General features: G+C 35.7%; 1 protein-coding gene across 2 annotated transcripts in view; it reads left to right on the forward strand.

The window, feature by feature from the left end:
* The window catches only part of LOC149807240 (uncharacterized), an 82,476-nt gene that overhangs the window by 9,509 nt on the left and 60,655 nt on the right, over positions 1–12,312 (forward strand). For both annotated transcript variants that reach the window (XM_089963945.1, XM_089963948.1), the window contains exon 4: positions 5,256–5,443. In XM_089963945.1, coding sequence (XP_089820071.1) covers positions 5,256–5,443 — 188 coding nt within the window. The remainder of the gene's footprint in view (positions 1–5,255; positions 5,444–12,312) is intronic.

Consider the following 12,312-nt stretch of genomic DNA (forward strand, 5'->3'; position numbering starts at 1 on the left):
ATTATGCTAGCTCTTGTGTAAATTTATCTTACTAATTTCACTATGACATGGTTTTGGCAGATTCAATTTAATTAATAGGGGGTGCATTGTGAGCTTCCACTCCAATATAACTGTCCATATATCTAATGCAGTTTGGGAAAGGTGAGAGGAAACTTGAACTTACCACTTTCATGCAAAAGATGCAACTGGAATAATCAGGCATGCTTGAGCAGAAGTCACATAACAAGATAAACCAGAAAGATTTGGCGTTATAATAAGCATTTCAGCCCAAAGCACCAATGACTACATGGTATTTAATTTTATACAGTACTTACAGGTTACTGCATTTGTATGGGAAAATATGAATGAGGTTTTTTTTGGATGGAATACTGCATGACCTTGGGAGTGCAGTTATCCATCAGACAAAACGAGTTTGTATTTTTCCATACAAATGCAGTAACCTTTTTATTATATGTTCATTTTTCTTATTCTACTTAAGGCTTAATTATATAAATAAAATGCACTACAAGAAACAATGTAACTGAATGTATGCCATATTCCAAACTAAATGCACAAGTAACTCTGCCCAGATAAATTTGAACTTAGTCATGCTCTAGACATAACTTTCAAAAGAAAATGGCGTATTTGTCTACTTCAGATTGAAATTTTGAGTCATATTGTGAATGAATGCACATTGCAACAACTTTTCCATTTGATTTGGAATGAAAAGTTTTTGGTATTTTTGTTTATTCTTCGAAATTTCATAATTATGGACTGGATTCATCTGTGCAAATTCTGCGTGAAATACATCCGATTGAAGCAGCAAGGGAGAAGCATGTTGACATCTACAAGTGTGTTTCTGTTCTGTCATTGAATATTTGAAATCTTAATGTGAGAAAAATACGAAGCCTTTCAATTGCAATTGTGAAAAAGATGCTATGGAATTTAATGTTTATTTCATTTGAGTGCAGTAAGGATGGTGTAATTGCACTTGGAATATAGTCAAAATTACAGTACAATTTCGAAATGTGTAATCAAGCTTGAGAACCCATGACATGGCTCATGTAATTCAGATTTGCAGAACTAAGAAAGTACATTTCGAGGAAATGTACGATATATAGCTGTAAGGATAAATTTGTTTCCATTCTTATTACTGGCTAAATGAGACAGTTTATGTCTTGTCACTTGCATTTTATTTGTAGGTACCCAACAATTTTATGAAATCTGGCATATATGGCCCAACTAAATCCTAAACATTGTACCAAAAAGTGAACTTGGATGTAACAAGATAACCGGGTGGGATTTCATATTTGCAACAGAACACTTTTGATGGTGATACAGATACACCACTCCCTCGATAACTCGCGCACATCGAGGTCCAGAAACGTCGACCGCACTATAAGTGAGGCGCGAGTTATCGAGGAACCTATAAAATAAGCCCAAAACCAATAAAGTGATTGACGACATAACGGAAAAATAAGGGGGGGGGGTAGGCAGATAATAGTGTTGAATACTCACTTTATAATCGTTCTGAGATTAACTGTGAATAAATATCTCTTCATAACGGTGTACTTTATTATTTCCTCATAGGGCAACATTAATTTCAGGATAAATTACAGTATATTGAGGCGATCATCGAAAACATTATTCCACGTGGTTTCCGTTCACTTAACATGTGTACCACTTCACACATTGTGTACTACGTCACTAATTTTTATGTTGAATTGGATACATTCTAGTTTTATTGTTTGATCCAAATTAGACGTTTTTTTATATACAAAAGATTGACTCTTTTTGAGAAACAGTGTCGATCGAACGATAGATTTGAATGCGATAGAAGTAAAATGGAAAACAAAAAAAAAACAAGGGTTAATCAGTACTAACATATTTAATTGGTCTACAAATTTAAAACAACGTAAATTAGAACAAGTTAATACTTGCCGTTTGTGCCACGCTTGACAAATATCAATTCACTTTTTGAAAAAATCAGTTAATTTTTTGTGTGTGTGTTACTCTGTGGTTTCTCTGCCACCGAGCAAAATCCCTCAGATTTCTCAACTGCATGAGCTTTACGTAGTCAACATTTTGGGTCTCCAGCCGCCTTATGGCAATATCAAAATATTTTATTGCTTCCTGTGCAGAGGGGTGGGGGGGGGTGCAACATCTGTGTCTGCATCATTTTCAACACTTTTGTTATTCCAGTTAGAATCGTCTTCTGCTGCAAATTTGTTCGTTATAGAATTAATGATAGTTTCATGTGACATGTATTCGGCTGTGGGGCAATCATTGTCAGCACAAATCCACTCCTCCATATCATCAAGAGAAACACCCATCTCAGGACCATGAGTCTGTACGAATTTCTCCCAAACAGCCTTGGCATTAATGACATCAGTTTCACTGAAACCTCTGAAGTCACTATCATCGTCGCTGTCTCTCTTACTGTTTTGCTTTACGTCAAAGCAGCTCCAAGACCCTTAATCCAGCACCCCAGGTCTCTTGTAATCGATTTTTTTTTTTAATGCAACAAACACTTCTCCAAGTTGTTGATCAAAACAAAGCCGGCATGTAATTAGGTTCTCACAGAAGTACTCATGGGTTTCGATGTGACGGTCGATTGACTCTTTTCATGTTTTCAATGAACGGAATATATTGTGATTATAATGTTTACACTGAAACGGAATTAAAGGATTAGAACATGACTTTCACACAGGAAGATGTTTAATTGGTGTTTATTTCATTCTCTGTTGCCACCTGTTAGCATTAACTAGAAGTTTTCATTGATCGCTATTTCACCAGACTGTTTATTTACAGTATACTGACAACAATTTATCATAAAAACTTACATAATATATGATATCTTTAAACAAAGGGCTCGCTAGGATTTTAAAACTGGGTCTTTCTGCCTCTGAATTCAATCACTAAATATCAGTACATTTTCTCACCCGGCCGCCAGTCAAAGCCTTTGAACTAGCCACCTAGCTGTTGCATCATGTTCTTTTTTTTTTTAATGTACTCTTATAAAATGGCAACAGTACATCAAAGAGTCTTTCAGTCACTGAATTCTGTCATTGTAAATATCAGCACAGTTAACTGATCAACACATTTTCCCATAAAGCAGGTGGCTGAAACAGGACAGGCAAATCTTTGAATTTTCCCGTGCACCTATTACATGCGTACGGAGGACTCCTGCCTCAGTGATTTTCTGCGTCCCAGATCAAAAATTGGCGTCCAAATACGTGTAATTAAGCGTTTTCGAGATCTCTGAAATTAATTCTTCTTTAGAATTTGCAAATTTCAAAATATGGATTATATTTTTACGGGCATTAATCACCATTTTCGATGATAAAACGAGCAATGTATCAAGGTTTAATTTATCAATTCTTATCGTAATTTTTTCATGTTCAGCATATTTTAAAGATATTTTAAATACATTTTCTCTGGAAAAAATCGGGAGCCAAGATGGACACCGCATTATAAGCAGGATCGCGAGTTATCCGGGCGCGAGTTATCAAGGGAGCGGTGTACAATGTTTAATGACGAATGACTTGAATGGGAAAAGAATTATGATTACTTTATGTGTATTATATCCAAATATTGGATCAGTTAACATAATCTGCATGAACTAAAAAATGAAAATACAAATGACCTTCCATAGTACAAGGACAAGGGGTGAATTATTCACAGTGATTACACAACAAAAGAATGATCTCAGATAGTGAAACTGGTATTTAACTCATGTAGTAAAAATGATGAAAACAAAGGGATGGATGTACAAAATATCATTACAGTCCCCAAAAAACACTGGGTATTACAAACCCCAAAGATTAACCCATGTCTAAAAGATTACTTGTATGGAGTTACTCACTCAATCACCAGCACACTTGGCTACCAGTCACACTGGTCAGTCAAGCAGTCAGTTTTCCAGGTTGGTCAATCAAGCAATCAGTGTCCACCAATCTTGGTCAGCAATGCCTGAACACCTGCTATTCGACCAGCAATGCTGTTTAGTCAGCTGTATGGCTGCGATGGTTCAACTTCACAGCTGCTATGGTCAACTTCTGTGGTTAGCTATGCAGCTTGTACCGTGTCGACTCTGATCATTCCAATAACTCTGATCACTCTGGTCAGCTATACAGCTGCGAAACCGATCACTCTGGTCACTCTTGTCAGCTGAAAATGCATCTAACATGGTGTACTATGCATGACATGGCATATATGATAAAATGTAATGACATTGTATACAGTAAGCTAGACAGATTAAATTACCAGCATAATAATTAAAAAACAATACACAAGTTCATAAGTGAACCTAATCATGCCCAACAAGAATCCTACATTACTAAATGCTTCTTAAAAATGCAACTTTATATATTGCTAATATAAATCTCTTGCTAAGTCACAAACAAGAATAGAAAATATTTGCATGATACTACGTAAGCCGAAGATACATAGAAAATATACAGAAATAAACGTGGTAGTACAATAGTTATAACTTATGCCCAAGAAATTAATAACTTAGATACCTCTACAGCTGAAGATGTGCAAGTCCTTAAAGTAGACCGCCTACAGACAAGATGTTCTGTAATTAAAGATTTAGTCTTACGATGAAGCATTTATACACATATGATGCCACAATACATCATATGTGTGCTGGAAGTATTTGGTTCTTCCCATCAAAAGAACTTCACACATGCGGCATTTAATGAACCAAACTCACTATTTCGAAATTTTTGAAGGGTATCGTTGTACACAACAAAAATGAAACACAAGTACGTGTATTTAATAAATTAAAGGATTTATACAATTCCTTGACAGCGGAATGTTGCAAAGTAGCTGGTATGTGGAAGTCCACGAAACATCTGCGTTGGTTCATTCAGAAACAAAGTTAATCAACAAAACTTTTGAATGGTCTACTACGTGAGTCTACATGATTTGTTTACAAATCAAAAGTGCTGGCATCTGTGTCCATTGTTTGTTTACAATAGAAAGTAGTTCCTTTATGAGTATAATATGAATTGTGCGTGTGAGTTAAATATTGTAAAATACTGCACAATTCTGACTAAGAAAAGGTAATGGAGGAAAAAATGAGCATAAAATAATAAAACATTTCAAAAGACATCCTAAACATGTATTATGGGACATCTGATTTTTTGGGAGTTGTAATCCTGGTGTATTTAGGTGGATAAATATCTGGAAGAATTTCCATGTAGGACAAGTTTATAGTAATAAATTCTGATATTTCCAACACTTTTATACATAAAATGGATATTCTTCAGGGTTTATGGTGACCTCTGTCATATGCACAAAGTCTGGAAGGGGTCAGTTGGATGAGATAGAACAGAAGGTGTCCATTACATTTGAGAAACAGCGCATCACATCCAGTTCCTGTACAGTGTGCCAAAACCAAGTGTGGTGTCCTCATATCATTGCCACTGTCATCTACAGAATTATCTATCCCAAAAAGGTGAGATTGCCCGAAATAATATATAAAGCATTTATTGGCTAGATTTTTAAGTCAGCTATTAGTTGATTTGCAGTTTAAATAAAAGCACTGTTGTAGTATCATTTCTTGAATGATTCATCAGGAAAAATTTACCAAATATATCCTTAATATTACAGAAAATAAGTAGTATTTTCACCAATGCAAAGACACACAAGGTAAGGGGCCTACAGTTGTCAGTGTCTAAGGAATGCATGTTTATTGGAGTGTGGCATGAAGACATGCAAGATAAGGGGCCTACAGTTGTCAGTGTCTAAGTGATGCATGTTTATTGGAGTGTGGCACAAAGACATACAAGATAAGGGGCCAACAGTTGTGAATGTCTAAGAGATGCATGTTTACTGGAGTGTGGCACAAAGGCATGCAAGATAAGGGGCCTGTGGTGATCAGTCTCTTTGCAAGGCGTGTTTATTGATGTGACATCCAGCCTTCAGTGTAAGAGTACCTCACCCATATTTCTTTCCCTAATAGTTGCCTGCCCCAGTTTCATTTGCACAACAGACATCCTGCCATTTTTTTCAGGTATCATGCCTTTTCCAGATAAACTTATTGTTTTTAAATACTACTGTCAGTACAGTCAGGAACAAACTTTTGTAATATGTTTTGAATAATGGATTTGTGTATCAAGATAGGATAAAAAGAATGTATTGCATAGAACAAGGTAAACTGGGTGTGGCATTTGGTAGGGTTGGGGAGGGGTGCTCCCAATATATTATTTAAATTACCACAGAATTCCCACCCTGGGCTTGATTTTGTAGGGAGTGAAATTAGTGATAGAGTGAAGTAAGGCTTGGAGCCCCCAGTCAGCAATGCCGACAGTTAAATTATTGAGAACACAAAAGGTGAAATTCAAAATTCAATATTTAAATGATAATTTCCCAATCACTCTTCTTCCTCTCAACCAAGTGATAGCCTGTTGTATCCTGTGATTTATAGTGTGAGATCGCTTTTCCACCTGTCCTTGTTTTCTACTCATATGTAGCTCTTATATCCCGCCAATTTCTTCTCTCCTTCCGATTTCCCCCTAACTTCTTCTTCTTCTAGACTGCTCCTTCTCCAATTCATCCTCCTCGATTCCTTTTCCTCCTCCTCCTTGACTCTGCTCTCCAACTAGCCTTTGATTCAGAATTGACTCCTCCATTAGTCTGTATTCCATCTCTTTCCTAGAGAGTCGGGACTAAACCACACCAGAAGTCTGTCCCCGAAAAGCTTCCTGTGAAAACACAAGGACGTTAGCATATTTCCTTAGCCATCTCGTCTCACACTAAACCAACAATCAGTCATCAGATAAAGGGCTATTAAATTTGTTCGGTCACGCATTCATGCACATCAAAATACCTGTACGCTCTTGTATGGTAAACCATGTCGTAATAAAAGCATGGTATCAACTATTTATCATACAGACATCAATAAATTGCATCTCATCAGTATATATATTCTTAATCTCATTATACTGAACAATAGCACAGCAATCAGATGCATTTCTGTACATTACACTTCCACAAGTGTACACAGATATTCTAATTTTACACACCGCAACCATTTTCCAAAGTTACAATTCAATTCAACAGTTGCAAAATCTAGAATATCACATGAATAAATGCACTAGTTTACTATGAAGTAACCAAGTAGCGAATTACAATATTAATTCTAACCACAAGCTAGCAATCTACATAATTCTTTGCATAATCATAGCTCATTTCTCAAATACGCATGTAAATTAAACACTACAAAGGTAATTTTATGTACTAACGATTCTAGTAATGAAGTATACACCCTGCACATAATTACAATTACAATGCCGTAATATTCTGCAACGATCGACATCATCTCTCAATTCTGATTGGATATCGATTCTACCCTGTTCTATTAAACTTAGCAGACAGTGCTCTGGCAGTCTGTCAGTGTGGTGAGATTTACAACGACAGTAAGGGTCCTTTGTTCTTGAACAAAGCTTTCAACGTCCGCATGTGATTTTTGACACCCAACAAAGCTGGCTCTCGTAACAATTAAAAACAGGACCACTATAGCCTTGGGGTCTAACATATACATGGCTTCTAACTAATTCCTTTGTTCTTGACTTATATAATCGAGGGCAGGCAACGTGACATTGGAGGATAATAGGTACTCAGTTTTAGGTCTGTGATTTTTGGGGTGGTGAGATTGGGATTCTAAACATCAGGTAGTGTACAAGATGTTAATCATCTCTGTTCTGATTAACAGGAAATTGAATCCCAAAATCATACTGATTTAATTTAAAACTGATGGTTTCTGTTTTTAGCTGTACTGGTAATAGACCATAAGATCTTACTGGGATGGTCTGTTTTCTGTTGTCTATCTGTTAGCACAATTAGTTAGTGGGTTAGTCAGAAACTAATTGATGTTTTGCCTTGAAACTTTACACACAAGTTCTTACCATGGTCTAGTTCTTTCTAAATTAAAACGGCTGCCACAGTGGCCATCTTGAAAATCACTACTTCTGAATGGAAAGTCTTATTGACATGGGCTTGTACCAGGAGATGTTTGGACATCTTGCTAACCATGCTTGTTGTAATGCCTCATTTGTTTTGTAATGTCGGTTAAAAGCTCATTAGAGCTTATGTTGAATTGTTGTTTTAAATCATGCCAATGTTAAAATAAATCTTATCTTACGTCTTATGACATTCTAGTTTGTCCTAAATGAAAATGGTGATATCCGGATATCCATTATGGCAGTTGCAGCATTCATCTTGAAAAATCTTGTTGTTTCTTTTACTGAATAAAAATTATGTTGACATGGGGTTTACATTAATAGAGTTATTATGACATCTAGTTGGTTCTAAAAGTAAAGGGTGCTAATTCAATGTCCAATATGGCCACCACAGCAGCCATCTTGAAAATCTTGTTATTGTTACACCTCCTTATGGGAAAGTGGTGTCAGCATGGGGTTTTCACCAGAAGGTTTATGGTGATAAGTTGGTCCTAAATAAAGAAATGTGATGATCGGGCATCCAGTGTGGCTACAACAAGTCATATAGATATATATTTTCTACCAGATGTCTTTTTAAATTTAAATGGTGCTGATCTGACTTTCAATATGATCACCATTGTGGTCATTTTTAAATCTTGTTATTGCTATTCCTTTTGGATAGGTGGTCATGTCAGTAACGGTTTTGTCATGAAATGACTTCTGTTTATGTTTGGTTGGTCTTAAATGAAAATGTTACTGATTTGACAAGTGGCTGCCATCTTGAAAAACTTGTTATTGTTTCTTCTCCTGAATGGATTATCATATTGAAATGATGTTTCACCAGAAAGACTTCTTAGAATGTCTGGTTCATCTACATGAATATGGCACTAGCTAATAAAACTGGCTGCCACATAGGATAATTTGAAACTCTTTCTTTTTTTTTGCACAAAAGTATCAGACATGGTTTCAACACTCAGCAATTTAAGATAAGAAATGAGTCTTATCTTGAATTCCTGAGAAATCATTTTGGCCTTTTAAAGGATCAGGTCATTTGAGGGATTCTTGTCAGGTTAGCAGCATACTATAAAATAATGTTTGGATTGGAACAACTTTTAAAAATGTTTAACTTTCCAAACCTTAAGGCCAAAGGAGTTTACCATACACCTTCAGCTTTCATTTCGTGTGTGCCATTTTGTCCTCTGTCAATACTTTTTTCTCTGAAAAGTTACAGTGGATAAATTATGTCCAAATTCGGCAGTATGCATGAAATTTTACAATCGATGCATATCTATCATCAAATGTGCCCCCATATTACTAAAAATAGATCAACCTGTAATAAGCTACTTTTTTTAAAAGTCACTATACAGGATTTTTCAAATATAATAGAAAGAACTGACAGGAAGGTAGTTCAGGTTGTTACGAATGTAAAAGAAAGCACTGGCAGAAAGGTAGTTGATATTCTTACAAATGTGATAGAAAATACTTTGTCAGGAGCGTAGTTCAAGTTTTTTCAAATGCGATAGAAAACAATGGCAGGAAGGTATTTATGTTTTTACAAAGGTAACAGAAAGCATGAGCAGGAAGGTAGTTAAGTTTTTACAAATGTAATAGAAAGCACTGTGGCAGGAAGGTCATTCAAATTATTGTAAATGTAACCGAAAGTACTGGCAGGATGGTAGGTAAGTGATTAAAAATATAGTGAAAGCACTGTGGCTAGAAGGTAGTTCAGATTTTTACAAGTGATGCTGATCCATTGTCAGATATGGTTGCCATTACTAAAAATGGAAAACCTTTTTACAGCTCAAAAACTCAACAAACAGACTTTGTCTGAAACAAAAAACTGGCATGAGGACATACAAGTTTGTACAAAATAATCTTGTCAAGCATGGACCCTAAAGATACAAAAGTTTTAATAAAATCTTATTCTAAGAAACATCCTTCGGAATTGACCTGAATTGACAGAAAGTACCTAGGCATGAATGATGTTCTGTTTTGTAAAAATAAACCAAGTCTGCCATTAAATATGACCACTGTTTTTATAAAGAGACAAACTATTAAATATTCTGCCAGATACCAAACAACATTTGATTAAATTCGACATAATCTTTTCAGATTTTAATAAATTTTTCTCTGATATCAAATATAGCTGCCATTATAAAGGAAAAAAACAAACTTAAGCAGCATCTCCATAAATACTTAACAGAATCTTGCTAAATTTGATGAAAGTCACCCTGGAGTGAAGGTTATTACAGTTTGTACAAATGATGCCAATATGGCTACTGTTAATAAAAACAGTGTAACCAGCTTTGACAGAATCCGCCCTGTTAATAAAGACTTTCAAGTTTCTACGAATGATGCCTGCCGTTCAAAGAATAAAATATAGCTACTGCAATGGAATGTACAAAAACCTCTCAAGGGCTGTTCCATTTAAACTTGCATGATAACCAGGAAGATTTTTAACTCTTTACCGTCTGCTGATGCATGTATGCGACCATAAAAATAGCCTTGTAACCCCAGAGATGCATATTCAAGCTGCTACTAATACTCTCTCTGTCCCAGCTGGCTCATACATGCGTTTCCAAACAAGGGTTGGGAAACCCAAGATATGCATATAGATGTTTCATATTAAAGCTTTGTATTGGATGAAATTACAAACATTCTTTTTTAAAATATTATAGCCAATGAAAATAGTCCTTACATAAAATGACGAATGTATTCTATTAGTAGTTTTACAGCATATAAGCAGGAAATTCTATTGAAAGTGTGGTCATTTGTGACAGTAAAACAAAATGGCAACATTTATGTATTCCAACGACAATTCTGATGAAAGTTTTGAAGGATTTGAAAGTGATGACATTGCAAATGATATTGATTTTAAACAGATTCAAGATGAAGGATTGGACATTAGTATAAGTCCTGTTTTGATGCCTGACATTTCAGGTTTATCTGAATCTAAGGATGAAATGCGATCAAATCTGGTTGGAACACTTGAGACCGGTAAATGTGACAACTTTACAGCAGTTCCAGGGCCAACATATATTTTAGAAGAAAATGCAAGGGAGATAGATTTCTTTTTACGTGCTTCAGGCAGTATCATAAAAAATTACCATATCTGCAATAAAATAATGGACACGTTGTGCAAAATAGTGGTGAGAAAAGTAATCTAATGTACATTATAAACACAGATATATTGAGGCATATTTTGTTATTATAAATATGTGAATATAACCATTGATTCCTTGGATTATATGTACTTGTTGGTGGAAATGAGTGGCACAAAACATCAGTAAGTGTTTAAAATTTTATTTTTCATTAAATTACATAGTTTGCATGGGACGAGATTGATATAAAAAATGTAGACAGCATGTGCACTAACTCAAGAAGCTCTCACTCAGGCAGCCATTATGGTGCTCTGAGGTTCAGCCTAAACACAGCTGCTAGAAGGCAGGCTGCTTTTCAGGCTTAGTAGCCAGGGCAGCAAGTACTTGCAGAAGGTAAAGAGTTAACTGTACTTGTCAGAAGAGTCTATGGGATAGTAATATATTAGTACAACTCTGGCCTTGGAGGTACCGCCTTCAAATTTTACACACATGCTTATTTCATTGGTCTAGTTGGTCTTAGATGAAAATGGCATTGCTCAGACATCTTAGATGGCCACCACAGTGCTACTCATTTTAAATGGATGGTCATATCCACAATGGATTTTCATTAATAGACCTCTTACAGTGTCTAGATGGTCCTAAATGAAAATAGTGCCAGTCCTGTGTCCAGTATGACCAACATGGTATCCTTCTGCAAACTCTTTTTGTTACTCCCCCAGAATGGATTGTCATATCAGCATGAGGTTTTATGAAAAGACTTATTATCATGCCTAGTTTGTCCTAATGAAGATGGTACAGATCAGATGTTCAATATGGCTGCCATCGTGGCAATCCTTTAAATACTCGTTATTGCTAATCCTTCTGAATGATACACCACTCTTTCAGTAACTCGCGCCCGGATAACTGACAATCCCGCTTATAACGCGGTGTCTGGCATGGCTCTCAATTTTTTTCCAAAGAAAATATATTTTAAATATCTTTGTGAAAGTCACATTCTATTCCCTTAGTACATTATAATCGCAACATATTATGTTCTATGAAAACATGAAAAGAGTCAATTGACTGTCACATCGAAACCCGCAAGTACTTCTGTGGAACCTAATTACATGCTGGCTTTGTTTTGATCAACAACTTGGGGAAGTGTTTGTTGCATTAAAAAATTAAGGTCGTTATGACTGAATGAAGACATAAATGGTTTCCAAGCAATAACTCCCAGTTCTCCATCTTATGTAGTTACTAGACTTTAGGAATGGCTTGCAGTTGGTATCTGAAACAAGACTATT

This window comes from Sinohyriopsis cumingii, chromosome 1 (assembly GCF_028554795.1).
Source record: "Sinohyriopsis cumingii isolate HCF-2022 chromosome 1, ASM2855479v2, whole genome shotgun sequence".
Taxonomy (NCBI): Eukaryota; Metazoa; Mollusca; class Bivalvia; order Unionida; family Unionidae; genus Sinohyriopsis; species Sinohyriopsis cumingii.